A 16,901-nucleotide genomic window follows, 5' to 3' on the forward strand; every position below is an offset into this window, starting at 1 on the left:
GCGGAGGCCTCTGGGCTTGGGCCGTGCGAGCTGGGCGGCGACTTTACCTTCGAGCGCAAGCACGGTGGCCAGCGATCCTGGACGGACGACGATGGTCTCGGCGGCTCGGCGTTTGGCGATGGCCACCACCGCGATCGAGGCGACGACGATCTTCTCTGGGCCGCCCTGGAGAAGCTCCCAACTTATCGCCGGCTTCGCACGACTCTCCTGGAAGAACTCGAGGCTGGAGATCAAGATCAAGATCAAGGTATGTTGCTTTAGATCTTACTCTCTCGAGACGATCCAATAGAGCTTAAACTTTTCTCCAGGATCGACCAAGCACGTCATGGACGTGAGCAGCTTGACCCGGATGGAGAGGCAGAGGATCATCGAGAGAGCCTTCGCCACCACGGACCAAGACAACGAAACGCTGGTGGCGAGGCTGCGAGAGAGAATCCAGGCGGTGGGAGTGCAAATCCCGCGAGTGGAGGTCCGCTTCCAGAACCTCCGCGTCTCCGCCGACGCCTACGTCGGATCCAGAGCCCTCCCAACGCTCGTTAACTTCGTGAGGAACATTATCGAGGGCCTCCTAGCAGCGTCCGGGGTCCTGGCCTCGAAAAAACGCGAGATCCACATCCTGAAAGACGTGAGCGGGGTGGTGAAGCCGGGAAGGACGATGCTGCTGCTGGGGCCTCCCGGATCCGGCAAGTCGACGCTCCTGCGAGCTCTTGCCGGGAAGCTGGATCAAAGCCTCAAGACCACCGGAGCCGTCACTTACAATGGTCACAGCTTGGACGAGTTCGAAGCTCGGAGAACTTCCTCGTACATTAGCCAGGAGGACGATCACATCGGCGAGCTTACGGTCCGCGAGACGCTCGACTTTGCTGCTCGCTGCCAGGGAGTTGGATTCACGATCGATCTACTGATGGAGCTGCTGCGGCGGGAGAAGCGCGAGAACATCCGGCCGGATCCATGCATCGACGCGTTCATGAAGCTGGCGGCGGTGGAGGGCGCGCGCCACAGCGTCCGGACGAACTACGTGATGAAAGTCCTGGGCCTGGAGATCTGCGCGGACACGGTGGTGGGGAGCGACATGCTGCGCGGCGTCTCGGGCGGGCAGAAGAAGCGCGTCACCACCGGGGAGATGATCGTCGGGCCCAAGAAGACGCTCTTCATGGACGAGATCTCCACGGGGCTGGACAGCTCCACCACCTTTCAGATCGTCAGGTGTGTCCGCAACTTCGCGCACTCGCTCGAGGGGACGGTGCTCATGGCGCTGCTTCAGCCACCTCCGGAAACATTCGAGCTCTTCGACGACGTCCTGCTCCTCGCCGAGGGTCACATCGTCTACCTCGGCCCCCGCGAGCACATCCTCGACTTCTTCGCGAGCTTGGGCTTCCAGCTCCCGCCCCGCAAGGCCATCGCGGACTTCCTCCAGGAGGTGACGTCCCGGAAGGATCAGCAGCAGTACTGGGCGGACGAAACACGGCCTTACAGCTACGTCCCGGTCGCCACCATCGCCAGGGCTTTCAAAGGCTACGAAGTTGGCAAGGACCTCGGACTCCACCTCGGGTCCCCGTTCGAGAAGGAGTCCGGCCACCCCGCCGCGCTCACGAAGACCAAGTATGGAATCCCGCGCTGGGAGATGTTCAAGGCATGCACCGAGCGCGAGTGGCTTCTCATCAAGCGCAACCGGTTCCTCTACTCGTTCCGGACTGCGCAGGTCGCGTTCATGGCGTTCGTGGCCGGGACCTTGTTCTTGCGGACGAGGATCCATCCGGACAGTGAGAGCGATGGAAATCTCTACCTCGCCACGCTCTTCTACGCGCTGGTTCACATGATGTTCAATGGTTTCTCGGAGATGGCGATCACGGTTCATCGGCTGCCAGTGTTCTACAAGCAGCGGGACAACCTCTTCTTTCCCGGCTGGGCGTTTTCGCTCCCAAGCTGGCTGCTCCGGATACCATACTCGGTGATCGAGGGAGTGATCTGGTCGTGTATTGTCTACTACATGGTCGGACTGGATCCACAGCCGCAGAGGTTCTTCCGCTATATGTTCTTGCTGGTTCTCATGCACCAGATGGCTCTTGCGATGTTTCGCTTCATCGGTGCCGTGGGGAGGAACATGATCGTCGCCAACACGTTTGGATCGTTTGGGATTCTTATTGTTTTCCTCCTCGGGGGCTTCGTGATCGATAGAACTCACATACCAGGGTGGTGGATCTGGGCTTATTGGCTCTCGCCGCTCTCGTACGCCGAGAACGCGCTGGCCGTGAACGAGTTTGGAGCTTCACGGTGGGATAAGTCCGTGCATGGTGACGACGGAAAGCTCTACGTGAAGATCTTGAAGCCGAGGGGCCTCTTTGTGGAGAGTTACTGGTATTGGATCGGGATTGCGGTGCTGGTCGGGTATATAGTTTTGCTCCAGCTGCTGGGAACGCTCGCTCTCTCGTATCTCAATCCTCTCCGGAAGCCTCAGGCCGTGGTCTCGGAGGAAAGTTTGCGAGAGATGGCGGACAATGACGCGGAAGTTCGTGAGAGTCCAGTAGCGATCGAGGTTTTGCCAGTATCGAATGGAGGAGGAGGAGTGACGAAGAAAGGGATGATCCTGCCGTTCCAGCCGCTGGCACTAACTTTCCAGAAGGTTTGCTACTTCGTGGACGTTCCGGCCGAGATGAGAGCCCAGGGAGTGACCGAGGACAGGCTCCAGCTTCTCCGGGACGTGAGCGGAGCTTTCAGGCCGGGGGTTCTTACAGCGCTCGTCGGCGTGAGTGGAGCCGGCAAGACGACTCTCATGGACGTTCTTGCGGGGAGGAAAACCGGGGGATACATCCAGGGCGACGTGAGGGTCTCCGGGTTTCCAAAGCTCCAGAAAACTTTCGCGAGGATCTCCGGCTACGTGGAACAAACGGACATACATTCCCCACAGGTGACCGTCTACGAATCGCTCGTTTACTCCGCGTGGCTGCGACTCCCGGCCGAGGTGGACGCCGCCACCCGCTATTCGTTCGTGGAGAAAGTCATGGAGCTGGTTGAGCTTGGCAACTTGAGAAACGCCCTCCTGGGACTTCCAGGAACGTCGGGGCTGTCCACCGAGCAACGCAAAAGGCTGACCATCGCCGTGGAGCTCGTTGCCAACCCCTCGATTATCTTCTTGGACGAGCCAACGTCGGGTCTGGACGCTCGAGCAGCTGCGATCGTGATGAGAACCGTGAGAAACACGGTGGACACCGGAAGAACAGTGGTTTGCACCATCCACCAGCCGAGCATCGATATCTTCGAGTCGTTCGACGAGCTCCTGCTGATGACTCGCGGGGGCCGAGCCATCTACGTCGGCCCGCTGGGACTCCACTCCAAAACCATGGTCGACTACTTCCAGTCCATTCCAGGAGTTCCTCCGCTGCGAGAAGGCTACAATCCAGCGACCTGGATGCTCGAAGTCACGAGCCCCTCGGCGGAGCTCCGGCTAGGCCAAGCCTTCGCGGACATCTTCCAGAACTCCATGCAGTACCAAGACAACGAGAAGTTGATCGAGTCACTGAGCTCTCCAGCTCCAGGATCCAAGGATCTCGAGTTCCCGACCAAGTACTCCCTGGACTTTTGGAGCCAGTGCCGGGCTTGCCTGTGGAAGCAGCACTTGACGTACTGGAGGAACCCATACTACAACGTTGTCCGGCTCTTCTTCACGCTCGTCTGCGCGCTCATCTTCGGCTCAATCTTCTGGGGCGTGGGGAGGCACCGTGAGACGCAGCAGGACGTTTTCAACGCCATGGGAGTCTTGTTCGCGGCGGTGGTGTTCCTGGGAGTAAACAACGCGTCCAGCGTCCAGCCGGTGGTGTCCGTGGAGAGGACCGTGTTCTACAGGGAGAGGGCAGCGGGGATGTACTCGCCGCTGCCTTACGCATTCGCGCAGGGGGCGATCGAGCTCCCATACATCTTCGTCCAGACGCTCCTCTACGGCGTGGTCACGTACGGCATGGTCCAGTTTGAGCTCTCGCTCGTCAAGTTCCTATGGTATCTCTTCTTCATGTTCGTCACCTTGGCGTACTTCACGTTATATGGGATGATGGCAGTGGGGCTTACACCATCACAGCAGCTGGCTTCGGTGGTTTCCTCGGCCTTCTACTCGCTCTGGAACTTGTTCTCGGGGTTCTTCATCCCCAAGAGGAGGATCCCCGGGTGGTGGCTGTGGTTTTACTACTTGAACCCGGTCAGCTGGACGATCTATGGGCTGACGGTGTCGCAGCTCGGGGATGTGGAGGACGAGATTGGAGTTGGAGATGGATTGGAAACGATGAGCGTCAAGGAGTTTCTGGAGCGATACTTCGGGTTTGAGGAGGGATTTGTGGGAGTTTGCGCGATGGTGATTTTGGGGTTTATGCTGCTCTTCTGGCTCGTCTTTGCGTTCTCCATCAAGTTCATCAACTTCCAGAGGCGATAGATTTCATATACAAATTACGTGTACTGAGGATGAAGTCTACTTCTCTATTGTTTCAACACAGTTAAGATTTCACAACACCCATTTTTGAAGAATAGCTAGAAATTCCAAACTTTGCGGGAAGCGGCGAGATACAACCAACTGAGAATCGGACTCATCTTCTTCTGTTCATCATGTGACGAGTGTTCCACATCCCATGGATGAGCTCAGTACATAAGGTCGTGGCAACGCAAAACAGAACAGGAGTCAAGTTTGGAAGCAGGGAGTATTGACGCATAGTCAGCCTCTCGTTTGGGTCTAGCTGGAGAATGAGATCCTCCGCATCCCCACTAACATGTGTCCAGTCCAGGGCCCATGCCCCCGACATCCACCCTCTCGTCGTACTTTCCAAGAGAAGCCACCACCATGTATCTATCTGTCCCAATATTGCCTCACAGTCTCATATGCTCCTGCTTCCACACACCAAAGACCACCAACTTTACGTTGTTAAATATTTTTCTCCCAAGCGAACGTTGTCAGATTTTATGTCCCTGTGAGCCACGCCCATGCCGTACCATGCTCGCTCAAGTATATTCCGTGACGTGTACTTAGCTCCCCTTTCCCCCTCCTTTTAAGATTGCTCCATTTATTCCTATACGGAAATCTGACCTTTTTTCCTTTCTCCCCTATAAAATCCATTGAAAGAAATAGGTCTAGACATTGTTCCCGGATGGATAGATATGACTATAGCACACAGTCACCTCTCCTTGGACAAGGTACTGATGGAGTAGTTCGTCTAGCTCGCAACAGAGTCACTGGAGCCATGGTTGCAGTGAAGAAGCTCTCAAGCAAACATGATGCAGCCGACATGATGTGGGAGTGCGCAACTCTCCGGGCATGCCAGCACAAGAACATCATCCATCTGCACTCTAAGCTCGTGACCGAGCAAGGCCTTTTCATGGTGTTTGAGCTCATGGACGAGGACTTGTTCTCGTACATATGGGACGTGAGAGAGAGAGAAGGGAAAATCCCAGAGGTTGCGGTGAGGTCCATTATGAAGCAGATCCTGGAAGCCCTCGCCTTTGTTCATTCTAAAGGCCTAATCCATAGAGACGTCAAGAGCTCTAACGTTTTAATCAACCACAACAAGAATCTTAACAACAGCGTTGTGATCAAGCTCATTGATTTCTCTCGTGTATGCTTTGCGAGTGCGGGCAGTTGTGAGAACATGGGAAATGTATATTACAGAGCTCCAGAGCTTCTCTTGGGTGGTGAGAAGTATATTTATGGCCGGGAGATTGATATATGGGCGGCCGGATGCATCTTCCTTGAGTTACTAACGGGATTCCCTTTTGGCGATGACGATGGAAACTTCCCTCCAAACAGTGAACTCGACGTGATGAACAGTATCGTGAAATGGATTGGACCAGTGGACGAGACGACTTGGAAAGGAGTGAACAAGCTTGAAAATTATAACACGTACAAATCAAGCTTTCCAAGGAATCCATCAAACTTGCTACAGTCTAGGCTTGGGGACTCACCTGCGTATGATCTGCTTAGGAAGATGTTGTGTTTGAATCCCAGGGAGAGGATCACTGCTAAAGAGGCATTGGAGTCAGATTATTTTAAAACTAGTGTATGGTCTCGGGTTTCTAAGTTTCTTTACTCTATCTTTTGTACAACACTCAACCTCTTTGCATAATATGTAACCCTCTCTTGCACTGTGGGCGATGGAGAATAAAAAAAGACTCTACTTTTTTAACATCTTTAGAAGCATACTGCATTTTCTTTATGCGGCCATAATACTCTTGCAGCTCCCGAGTGTGAGGAATAATTACTAACATGCTCACCTTTGGGGCAAGCTTGAAAAGTCAAACTTTCCATCACACTTCTACAGTCTAGGCTTGGGGACTCACTTGCGTTTGATCTCATGAGCGAAGGAGATAATCACTGCTAAAGAGGCATCGGAGTCAGATTACTTTAAGACTGCTAAAGTTTCTCTTCCAGAATTTGAGCGAACGTTTATGATAAAGCATTTTTTTCAAACTGGAGTCTAGAAAGTTATTGATCAATTCAATTTACCTTTTAAAGAGATGATATTCAAACTAACACTTAGCTGGAGGGTCTTCATGTTGGAGTTCAATCTGTCTAGCATGCATTCTATTTTTATAGTTTTCGTGCTTGACCTCTTCAATCTACAACTTGAGAATACTGCTCTTAAAAGCTCTCAGTGTCCAAAGCTTGAGTTATGGCCTTAAGGACAACATTTGTAAAACAAGTTTAATACAAAACATTTCTATCTGATTAATGTATAATAAAGTTTTTTGGTATATATCTGAATATATTTAGATATTTTGAGACATTTAACGCTAAAATAAAGCTGTTTTAACTAATGCCTAATCCTCAAGAGATTCTACAGCCATGAAATGGTACTGGCTTAATCTTTATATGAGCTTTTTCAGTGCGAGGGTATATCCTTGTAAATTTAAATTGAATTGGAATTTTCCAATTGTACCAGCCACTTCCAAAGGCACCAGACTTTATTATACACTGCATGTGACCCCTCTTGTGCATAAGAAAGAATATGTTTTTCTTTTCAATAAGTAAAAAAATTAAATCATGTTAATGCCGATGCAAGGCCCTACATAGCACTAAGGCATACCTTTTTCAGAAAATATCAAGCTGACCACAACTCATAAAAAACTTGAAGTCCATTTATTATGCAATTTTGTAACATTTAAGATCCAACCTGAACTCTTCTGTGGCCTCCGACACAATTAAATAACTTAACAACTTTATTAAATATGTGCTAACAATGCAAAGCAGCTCAGGTGAGGAATAAAAGAGAGTAACACATTCGCGAGGAATTTAAACACATCCCATTGGTGCCTCAAGATGGGCACTGCAAGATACACTATTACACCAGTAGAACATGCTCCACAACACTTTGTGAGAACACATGAGTGTTATTCCAACAAGATCATAGGGGATACCAGTTATTGCAGCATTGGAAGTCAATGGACGAGATGATCATTCAGCAATGTCAACACCATCTTCAAAAATCTCATTGCCCTCCATGTCAAAAATCTGAGTAGAGGCACCAGGGCAGCCCCATCCACAGCAACCAGATGGTGTTTTCTGATGGCATCTTCCAGGCCCCCCCCGGACCCCATAGCAGCAGCCAGTAGAACATTGCGAACTATAATTACATGCCATTGCAGTGGGCAGTAGCATAAGTGCTATCACAAACAGAACAAAGAAAGCCCCAATCTTCATAGCTCTGAGAAAACCTTATCCTCACTTCTACTAGATGGGCAGGGGGGTCTTATAGTCGAAGCCACTGAAAAAAAGACCACTTGGTACGAGCTCGATTTGCTTGATTTCATGATTAAATCTAAACCAAAATATATAAAGTTTTTCCATAAATCATGCTCAACTAAACACAAGATCTCTCGTATATTCTTTTCTGTCATCATTGTGCCACGCGGCGGTCTATTTTACGAAATCCGCGTCTTAAATTCCAATGTCGCGTTCTTTGCTCCGCTAGGGATTCCTTTCACTAAATTTCTTCTCCCATCTAGAGTCGCCATTGCGCTTGGATTCGCTACTGCAATGTCCACGATCACAGTGCCGCCGATGCTTCCCCCCGTCCAGCAAGATTGCCAGGCCTTGCATCACGCTTTCAAAGGTGAGATCGATCGCTCGCGATCACCGAGATCACAGATGTAACTCTTCTTCTTTCCGCCAGGATTTGGATGCGATGAGAAGCACGTCATACAAATTCTGGCGCACAGGAATTACTTGCAGCGGAGAGAGCTGGTAAACGCTTACAGAAGCATGTATGGAGAGGATCTCTTGCGAAGATTGGAGAAAGAGCTCCACGGGAATCTCGAGGTGAGTTTAGTTTCTCAAGAACTTCGTGTGCGAATATTAAAATCTATCTTCCAGCAAGCAGTGCTGCTGTGGATGATGGAGCCAGCTGAAAGGGACGCGGTGTTAATCAGAGATGCGATGAAAGGACTGGGTACCAAAGATAAGACGCTGATCGAGATCATCTGCTCGAGAACTCCCTCGCAGCTCTACTACATACGCCAGGCATATCAAACCAAGTATCATCGCTCCCTGGACAAAGACATTCAATCAGACACAAGTGGTGACTATAGAAAGGTGAGAAGAATACGAAAATCTCTTACCTCGATCGATCAAACGAGTTTTCACGAGCTTGTTCTTTGTCTTTGATTTTGCAGTTGCTCCTGGCCTTTGCGAGTGGACAGCGGCCAGAGGGGCCTCACGTAGACATGCATTTAGCTGACGCCGACGCCAGAGAGTTGTATAGAGCTGGAGAAGGAAGGCTTGGCACCGACGAGTCGACTTTCATTCGCGTTTTCTCGACGAGGAGTGCCGCGCAGCTCCACGCCGCATTCGCAGCCTACAAACACCTGTACAAGCGCGACATTGACAAAGTAAGCATCTATCCAGTGTCCAAAAAGCTGCCTAGTTCTTAAAGTTGGAAGGAAGGAAAGTGAAAACTTACTTTTGCTGGTAGGCCATAAAGCGAGAAACTTCCGGGGACTTCGAAGATGCTCTGAGGCTGATCGTTAAGTCCGTAACAAGGCCTGGACGATACTTCGCCAAGGTTTGTCACGTTTTTTTCTTGCTTCCGTCCTTCCTTCGAAACTTACGCGTATTCTCTGCGTCCAGGTTTTGTATGACTCGATGAAACGTATGGGAACCGACGATTCGACGCTGATTAGAGTGGTCGTCACCAGGGCCGAGCAGGATATGCAGTACATCAAGGCGGATTTCTACCAAAAGTACAAGAAGCCATTAGAATCAATGATCTCGGGTGACACTTCTGGAAACTACAAACACTTCTTGCTCAGCCTCGTCGGGGGGCACTGACGGGTCAATAGCCTGTAAATACAGCGCGTGAATTGGATTTTTTTTTCTTCTAGAAAGACTAAAACTTAGGACGAGTACCTCAAAAAGTTCGCAGAAATTATCCTCAGATAGAACACAGCCAAGATTCTCGGTCACCAGACACTGTAAAATCTCTTTCCGAGAAGCTGGTGCTCGAGAGGCGTGAGCCACGCTGATGTAAGTTTCCAGATTGTGTATAGTACCATCTACAACACAACATTGTTGTTACGTCTTTGTTTACGATGAAAGAACTTAAACTAAGTACCTTGCGACACAATGCATTCGTAATCTGGCGGAGCGGCCAGCCAACCCCCATCACTGGTTTTCATATGTCTTCTATCTGATGCGAAGTATCTTAAGAAATTGTGAGCAGAAACAACTCTGAAAAGCCTGTGACAAAAACAAAGAAACATGAGCACGATACCGAATTAAAACAAGGAGAGTGTTTCTTACCGGTCGAGCGAGTGTTTCTTCACAACTAGTGGCTTGAGAGCTTCATTGACGTAGGAACTAAAAGCAACGGGAAGTCCAAGGGATGTATCCAAATCCCAAACACTGGCTTCATCGGGTGTGGAGGATGAAAATCTCTTCTAGGAATTTTTTTTCTCGCAAAGAGTCAGAGAAAGCCTGTAATCCAAGAGCTAGCAGACCTGGATGCAAATGACGTGGTAGTCCCAAACACAAAATCCATCATCGCGGCTGCTGTTCTTCTGGCACCAAATTGGAAACTGGAAAAACAGCAAATGAAAATGAGAAGAAGTTAGAACTGAGATGAAAAGCCTCTACTGCTGCGAAAATCAGCACCAGCCTGTTTATCAGCGCTGAGGAGGAAGACAACGAAGAGATCCGAGGCATCTGGCAGCGCGATATTGAGCTCCATCAGAGCTTTGCAAAGCAAGAACACATTCTCCTCACTGAGAATCACGGATAGGTGAGATGATCGCCGCGATCGGATCCAATCCATACCAGTAGCAAGAAGTGTAGACGAGCGCCTTCCTCGCATCCATAGCTCCTCGCATTCTTCGAAATATTTCTCCCAAGCCCTAATATAAAGATTCCGGAATATGCATAGCGTCGGAGAACTTGTCCACGTCACTCCAGGGCTTTCTTTCTTTTCTGGCGCCCTGTTCTTCGCTTGTCTTGCACTGCCAGCGAAAGCGCAACTATTCATGCTCTCCACCACCGCCATTTTGGTTGCTCCACAGTGACCTAGATCGTCGCAGGGGAATGGGAGCGCCAGTCTTCGCCGCCGCGATTTCGATCGCCTTGCTCGCGGCCAGCGCCAGCGGCGATTTCCTGGTAGGATTGGGGAGCTACGATGTCACAGGGCCGGCGGCAGATGTAAATATGATGGGCTACGCCGATCCCTCGCAGAATGCCGCTGGAATCCATCTGCGCCTCAGGGCGCGGAGCTTCATCGTGGCGGAATCCGGCGCGGATGGGAGGCGAGTAGCGTTTGTGAACGTGGATTCGTGCATGGGATCGCAAGCGATCACGATCAAAGTTCTTTCCAAGCTCAAGGACAGGTAAATATTTCTTTCTCTTCCACGATCGTGAGTGAGTTCTTCACTCTTTCTTTTGTGTGAGAGGAGGTATGGAGACACCTACAGTGAGAAGAATGTGATCATCAGTGGCATTCACACGCACTCTGGCCCTGGCGGTTACTTACAATACGTTCTCTACATTGTCACCTCCATCGGATTCGTCAAGCAATCTTTCAACGCTCTCGTGGATGGGATTTTCAGCAGCATTGTCCAGGCTCACGAGAATTTGAGGCCTGGTTCCATCTTACTCAATGAAGGTTAGAGATGGTGATCTCTCGATTCTAAAGTTTACTTCTCTCCAGGTGAGCTTTTGGATGCAAATATTAATCGTAGTCCCAGCGCGTATCTCAACAATCCCGTGGAAGAAAGGAAACGATACAAGTATAATGTTGACAAGAACATGGTGCTCCTCAAGTTTTTGGACAGCAAACGAGCTCCGATCGGCTCTTTCAGCTGGTTTCCAGTCCATTGTACGTCGATGAATCGGACCAACGAGCTTATAAGTGGTGACAACAAAGGTGCTGCTGCGCATTTCATGGAAGCTTGGTTTGACAAACAGCTAGAACAAGAAGGTACTGAGGTTAGATCTTAGTTTTTCCTTTGCTCGTTTCTAGTTCTTTCACCGTTTCTTAGAACCAGGAAACTTGACTGAATTACAGATCCAACCATTGAAATGCTTGGAAAACCAGGTTGGACGATGAATGCTAGTGTTACCATTCGCAACAGGCGGAGGCTTGTTGGTGATTCCAGCTCGCCTTTCATCGCTGCGTTCTCTCAGAGCAACGAGGGAGACGTCTCTCCAAACACTCTGGGGGCCTTTTGCGCTGATAGTACCGTGGCTTGTGAGTTCAACCATAGCACCTGTGATGGACGGAACGAGCAGTGCATTGGTCGTGGTCCTGGGTATGTAAAGTGGTTGTTTGTTTGTTGGTTTCATGGTTCCCGAAGTTTTCAAGTTTCTCACGCGATGACTTTGCAGATACCCGGACCACTTTGCGAGCACTAAGATCATTGCTCAAAAACAGCTCCAGAAAGCAATAGAGCTATTCCGAAGCGCGAAAGAACAGGTGGTAGGACGAGTAAATTACAAGCAAACTTTCGTCGATTTTACTCGTCTTAAAGTAACTCTCACCGCTGCAAACGGAACGACGTCAACGGTCACGACTTGTCCGGCTGCTGTTGGCTTTAGCTTCGCAGCGGGCACGACTGACGGTCCTGGAGCTTTCGATTTTACACAAGGCGATACCAAGGTATTACCTTAAAAACTTTTCCATAGTTTTCACTCTCTCACACTCGAGGCAGGGAAATGCGTTTTGGCGAATAGTTCGAGCGGCGCTGAAAACGCCAAACAAAGCACAGGTCGATTGTCAGTATCCAAAGCCAATTTTGATCGACACGGGCGAGATGACATTTCCATACGACTGGGCTGTAAGTCTTCTCTTGATGTCGTTCGTAGTTTTTTTACTTCCTGTCTGGTTTTTTCAGCCTTCAGTTCTTCCGATCCAAATCTCGCAGATCGGCCAACTTATCATCCTCTCGGTGCCTGCAGGTAGGTTGTTTTATTCTGTTTTGCGTGTTCGTGTTCCATTTACGTTTGTCTTCCAGAGTTTAGTACCATGGCAGGACGACGATTGAGAGATGCCGTCAAAGAAACTCTCGTCGCTAAAGGTCGTGGCCAATTTGGTCCGAAAACTCGCGTCGTCATCGCTGGCCTCTCCAACGATTACTCTCAGTACGTGACCACTTTCGAGGAGTATCAAATCCAGCGTTACGAGGTTGGTCTCTTTTCTCTTGTTTCTTTGTTCCTGACTCCATGCTCAGGGTGCCTCGACGCTGTTTGGTCCTCACACTCTGAGCGGATATCTCCAAGAATTCCGGAAGCTCGCGATCGCTCTAGCCGAGAACAGTAACGTCGACTCCGGGCCATCTCCGCCGGACCTTCTTGGCAAGCAGCTAGAGCTTCTCCCACCTGTGGTGATGGATACCACTCCAGTCGGTGTCGACTTTGGCGATGCCAAGAACAACGTAAAGAGAGGCGCGAGTTACCGACCTGGGGACGTTGTGGAGGTGGTCTTCTGGACGGGCTGCCCAAGGAACGATTTGCTCACGGAGAAAAGCTTTAGCTCCGTGGAGATCGAGCAAAGCGATGGCTCCTGGCGATCGCTCTACGATGACAATGACTGGAGCGTGAGATTCCTGTGGAGGAGGCCGTCGTCGCTGAGCTCCAGGAGCTACGCAACGATTAGATGGGAGATACCCCAGGAAGTAAAGGCAGGGACTTACCGGATCTCGCATTTTGGAGCGAGCAAGAGCTTGTTTGGAAGCGTGAGGCCTTTCTCTGGAAGCTCCAACTCCTTCCAAGTGAAATTGTAAGCCAAGAGAGATGAAAGAACCCTAAAATTTCGCGAAGAGCCCTAAACTTGGCAAAGAACCCTAAAAACAGAGAGCGTAAAAATAATTGTTTATTTGGATCTTTAGGTCAACCTTGTTATCGGCAATTTTTCCTTTCTTTACTACTCTGGGCATGGCGGATCGAGCTTGGCCGCCATTGTTCGTCATTGCCGTGGAGATCCTGCTGCTCGCGCTCTTCTGCGGAGCGAGCGCCGGCGATCGGGATCCCAGCTACAGGTATGCGCCATTGGGATAGGGAAATTTTGCGTGGAAATTCCAGTCGCTCCGCAAGGGCGCTCATTGTCCCCGCCATGCTTTCTTTGACGCAGGGATTGCGTGGAGTCGTGCCAGAGCAGCGGCTGCATCGGGGATCTGTGCTTCTCATCGTGCAATGCGTCCACATTCTCTGGAAAGAAAGAGGAGGAGCCGATCTATTTGAGCATCACGCGATGGGATTGTCCGAGCGAGTGTCGCTACCAATGCATGACCCGGCGAGAAGATGAAAGAGCTCTGGCCGGAGAGAAGCCTGTCAAGTATCACGGAAAGTGGCCGTTTGATCGAATTTATGGTGTCCAGGTACGTAAGTTTGTTGTTCTTTCTTTCCTTTCGTGTTCCATCACTGTGCTGAGCTTCTTCTCTTTTTTTTTTTTCCACTTCTAGGAACCCGCTGCCGTGTTCTTCTCGCTACTTAATCTCTTCGCTCACGTCTGGGGTCTCGGATCGTTCCTCTCCACTGTGTACTACGAGCTTCCTCGAGGAAGAAAAGGACCATACTACGAATTCGTGGGACTCTGGACGGTGTATGGGCTGCTTTCGATACATTCCTGGTTTTGGAGCGTGGTCTTTCATACAAGGTGTGGAACTTGGACTTGTTTCTTTCTTTTGTTCTTTAAGCTCGATAGATTGCTTCCTTTGCTCAGAGACACGCCAGTTCACGAGAGCTGGGACTACTCCTCAGCCGTGGCCACGCTTGGCTTCTCGCTCATCTTGGCCATCACTAGAACACTGAGCATCAAAACCGAGGCGGCTCGAGTCATGGTCTCCGCGCCGTGCATTGGTTTCATAGCGACTCACATTTGCTACCTCAACTTTTACGAATTCGACTACGGTGAGATACTTTGTTGACACTTCCAAGAGAATTAAGTTTTTCCTTTCATTTGTTTTGCCTAGGCTGGAACATGATCGTGTGTGTGGTGATGGGTCTAAGCCAACTTCTCTTCTGGCTGGTTTGGGCCATCGTCTCCAAGCATCCATCGAGATTAAAGGTATGGACTGTGGGACTGGGAACTTTGGGGGCGATGCTGCTCGAGCTATACGATTTTCCGCCGCTGGGAGGCCAGTTTGATGCTCACTCGCTGTGGCATTTGGGGACGATCCCTCTCACTTTTCTCTGGTGGAGCTTTGTCAAGGACGACGCCGTCGCGAGAACGTCAAGGCTCGTCAAGAGGAACCAAACCGTGAAGAAAGTAGAGTGAAGGAAATGGGCTGTATAGGATTTTTGTAAAATGGAATATGCTTTTCCAAAACCTTGTTTAGCCGACCGGAATTAGATTCCTTTTGTTGTCCATTATACACAAAATCTAGAGCGGGATTCCAATTCCAACTCGATCGATCGATCCAATTCCAATCGAGGAGAATGTCTGCTGTGTCAGATTACGATGACAAGGTACAAAGACATAACGAGAATGTTGTGCTGTAGATGGTACTGTTCACAATCTGGAAACTTACATCAGCGTGGCTCACGCCTCTCGAGCACCAGCTTCTCGGAAAAAGATCTTACAGTGTCTGGTGACCGAGAATCTTGGCTGTGTTCTATTCTACGAACTTTTTGTCCTACGTGTTACTTTCTGGAAGAAAAAAATCCCATTCACGCACTATGTATTTACAGGCTATTGACTTGTCAGTGCCCCCCGACGAGGCTGAGCAGGAAGTGTCTGTAGTTTCCAGAAGTGTCACCCGAGATCATTGATTCTAATGGCTTCTTGTACTTTTGGTAGAAATCCGCCTTGATGTACTGCATATCCTGCTCGGCCCTGGTGACGACCACTCTAATCAGCGTCGAGTCGTCGGTTCCCATACGTTTCATCGAGCCATACAAAACCTGGACGCAGAGAATACGCGTAAGTTTCGAAGGAAGGACGGAAGCAAGAAAGAAACGTGACAAACCTTGGCGAAGTATCGTCCAGGCCTTGTTACGGACTTAACGATCAGCCTCAGAGCATCTTCAAAGTCCCCGGAAGTTTCTCGCCTTATGGCCTACCAGCAAAAGTGAGTTTTCACTTTCCTTCCTTCCAACTTTAAGGACTAGGGAGCTTTCTAGACACTGGATAGATGCTTACTTTGTCAATGTCGCGCTTGTACAGGTGTTTGTAGGCTGCGAATGCGGCGTGGAGCTGCGCGGCACTCCTCGTCGAGAAAATGCGAATGAAAGTCGACTCGTCGGTGCCAAGCCTTCCTTCTCCAGCTCTATACAACTCTCTCGCGTCGGCGTCAGCTAAATGCATGTCTACGTGAGGCCCCTCCGGCCGCTGTCCACTCGCGAAGGCCAAGAGCAGCTGCAAAATCAAAGCTCGTGAAAACTCGTTACGTAAGAGGTTTTCGTATTCTTCTCACCTTTCTATAGTCACCACTTGTGTCTGAGTGAATGTCTTTGTCCAGGGAGCGATGATACTTGGTTTGATATGCCTGGCGTATGTAGTAGAGCTGCGAGGGAGTTCTCGAGCAGATGATCTCGATCAGCGTCTTATCTTTGGTACCCAGTCCTTTCATCGCATCTCTGAGTAACACCGCGTCCCTTTCAGCTGGCTCCATCATCCACAGCAGCACTGCTTGCTGGAAGACATATCAAAGATTTTAATCTTCGCACACTAAAACTAAACTCACCTCGAGCTTCCCGTGGAGCTCTTTCTCCAATCTTCGCAACAGATCCTCTCCATACATGCTTCTGTAAGCGTTTACCAGCTCTCTCCGCTGCAAGTAATTCCTGTGCGCCAGAATTTGTATGACGTGCTTCTCATTGCATCCAAATCCTGGCGGAAAGAAGAAGAGTTACATCCGATGATCGCGAGCGATCGATCTCACCTTTGAAAGCGTGATGCAAGGCCTGGCAATCTTGCTGGACGGGGGGAAGCATCGGCGGCACTGTGATCGTGGACATTGCGGTAGCGAATCCAAGCGCAATTAGATGGGAGAAGAAATTTAGTGCCGCGCCGAAGGAATCCCTTGGAGTTTATCCAAGAAAGACGCGCATTTGGTAAAATAGACTGCCGCGTGGACACTACATTAGACAGAAGAATATACGAGAGATCTACATTGCCCAGCAAAGGGAATATCTTTCGAATATACTCAATTTAAGGCCACAATGCTCCAAATCGCAGGGAGAGCATAATCTGACTTCTGGAAAGTGAACGTCCATTGGTGGGGCATCAAGCACACGTATTATATGACACAGCGGCACTGTATGTGGCGCCTACAAAAACTCCCTACCCAATCCTTGTATTTGACACCTTCACACCCACATAAATAATGCACTTGTTATTTATGGATACACTATCGCATTCGCCACGTGGACGTGAAAATTTACGCATGCAACGCTACACCGAAATCGGGCAAGTTAGCCATTCATCATCTAAGGTCAAGGTAATTCACTT

General features: G+C 49.9%; 7 protein-coding genes and 1 long non-coding RNA gene across 10 annotated transcripts; 5 read left to right on the forward strand and 3 right to left on the reverse strand.

Moving 5' to 3' along the window:
• The first annotated feature begins 169 nt into the window (after positions 1 to 169).
• LOC9659343 (ABC transporter G family member 31) lies at positions 170 to 4,420 on the forward strand. The gene is made up of 3 exons (XM_024660434.1): positions 170 to 247; positions 309 to 2,513; positions 2,568 to 4,420. Exons 2-3 carry the CDS (start codon positions 326 to 328, stop codon positions 4,418 to 4,420), a joined length of 4,041 nt encoding a protein of 1,346 aa, XP_024516202.1. The 5' UTR covers positions 170 to 247; positions 309 to 325.
• A 706-nt stretch (positions 4,421 to 5,126) lies between these two features.
• On the forward strand, positions 5,127 to 6,098 carry LOC9658748 (cell division control protein 2 homolog). Its single transcript, XM_002986450.1, has one exon. It carries the CDS (start codon positions 5,127 to 5,129, stop codon positions 6,096 to 6,098), a length of 972 nt encoding a protein of 323 aa, XP_002986496.1.
• A 1,806-nt stretch (positions 6,099 to 7,904) lies between these two features.
• Positions 7,905 to 9,353, forward strand: LOC9658749 (annexin A4). Of its 2 annotated transcripts, XM_002986451.2 has the most exons (6): positions 7,907 to 8,084; positions 8,145 to 8,290; positions 8,345 to 8,563; positions 8,644 to 8,859; positions 8,943 to 9,032; positions 9,098 to 9,353. In XM_002986451.2, the coding sequence occupies exons 1-6, from the start codon at positions 8,009 to 8,011 to the stop codon at positions 9,296 to 9,298; spliced, it is 948 nt and encodes a 315-aa protein (XP_002986497.1). In that variant the 5' UTR covers positions 7,907 to 8,008; the 3' UTR covers positions 9,299 to 9,353. The 2 variants fall into 2 exon arrangements, with proteins under 2 accessions (XP_024516248.1, XP_002986497.1); XM_024660480.1 differs by having other exon boundaries at positions 7,905 to 8,084; positions 8,145 to 8,563.
• Positions 8,369 to 8,705, reverse strand: LOC112341052. Its single transcript, XR_002990417.1, has 2 exons — positions 8,590 to 8,705; positions 8,369 to 8,518 (listed from the first exon to the last, which is right to left on the reverse strand). It is a non-coding gene; the product is annotated as an uncharacterized LOC112341052 (long non-coding RNA).
• A 65-nt stretch (positions 9,354 to 9,418) lies between the features above and the next one.
• LOC9658750 (protein N-terminal glutamine amidohydrolase) lies at positions 9,419 to 10,335 on the reverse strand. Its single transcript, XM_024660481.1, has 5 exons — positions 10,283 to 10,335; positions 10,125 to 10,230; positions 9,967 to 10,044; positions 9,770 to 9,906; positions 9,419 to 9,706 (listed from the first exon to the last, which is right to left on the reverse strand). Exons 1-5 carry the CDS (start codon positions 10,333 to 10,335, stop codon positions 9,574 to 9,576), a joined length of 507 nt encoding a protein of 168 aa, XP_024516249.1. The 3' UTR covers positions 9,419 to 9,573.
• Positions 10,336 to 10,419: 84 nt separating this feature from the next.
• LOC9659344 (neutral ceramidase 2) lies at positions 10,420 to 13,271 on the forward strand. Of its 2 annotated transcripts, none has more exons than XM_024660409.1 (9): positions 10,420 to 10,842; positions 10,909 to 11,117; positions 11,163 to 11,432; positions 11,520 to 11,763; positions 11,840 to 12,110; positions 12,163 to 12,288; positions 12,346 to 12,409; positions 12,466 to 12,635; positions 12,682 to 13,271. In XM_024660409.1, exons 1-9 carry the CDS (start codon positions 10,544 to 10,546, stop codon positions 13,231 to 13,233), a joined length of 2,205 nt encoding a protein of 734 aa, XP_024516177.1. In that variant the 5' UTR covers positions 10,420 to 10,543; the 3' UTR covers positions 13,234 to 13,271. The 2 variants fall into 2 exon arrangements, with proteins under 2 accessions (XP_024516177.1, XP_024516178.1); XM_024660410.1 differs by having other exon boundaries at positions 11,550 to 11,763.
• Positions 13,272 to 13,344: 73 nt separating this feature from the next.
• Positions 13,345 to 14,777, forward strand: LOC9658751 (post-GPI attachment to proteins factor 3). The gene is made up of 5 exons (XM_002986453.2): positions 13,345 to 13,488; positions 13,581 to 13,827; positions 13,912 to 14,105; positions 14,172 to 14,359; positions 14,422 to 14,777. Exons 1-5 carry the CDS (start codon positions 13,385 to 13,387, stop codon positions 14,724 to 14,726), a joined length of 1,038 nt encoding a protein of 345 aa, XP_002986499.1. The 5' UTR covers positions 13,345 to 13,384; the 3' UTR covers positions 14,727 to 14,777.
• A 287-nt stretch (positions 14,778 to 15,064) lies between these two features.
• Positions 15,065 to 16,492, reverse strand: LOC9658752 (annexin D5). Its single transcript, XM_002986538.2, has 6 exons — positions 16,333 to 16,492; positions 16,135 to 16,280; positions 15,865 to 16,083; positions 15,591 to 15,806; positions 15,418 to 15,507; positions 15,065 to 15,352 (listed from the first exon to the last, which is right to left on the reverse strand). The coding sequence occupies exons 1-6, from the start codon at positions 16,406 to 16,408 to the stop codon at positions 15,152 to 15,154; spliced, it is 948 nt and encodes a 315-aa protein (XP_002986584.1). The 5' UTR covers positions 16,409 to 16,492; the 3' UTR covers positions 15,065 to 15,151.
• Positions 16,493 to 16,901: the final 409 nt, after the last annotated feature.

This window comes from Selaginella moellendorffii, unplaced genomic scaffold (assembly GCF_000143415.4).
Source record: "Selaginella moellendorffii unplaced genomic scaffold, v1.0 SELMOscaffold_74, whole genome shotgun sequence".
In the NCBI taxonomy this organism is placed as follows: domain Eukaryota; kingdom Viridiplantae; phylum Streptophyta; class Lycopodiopsida; order Selaginellales; family Selaginellaceae; genus Selaginella; species Selaginella moellendorffii.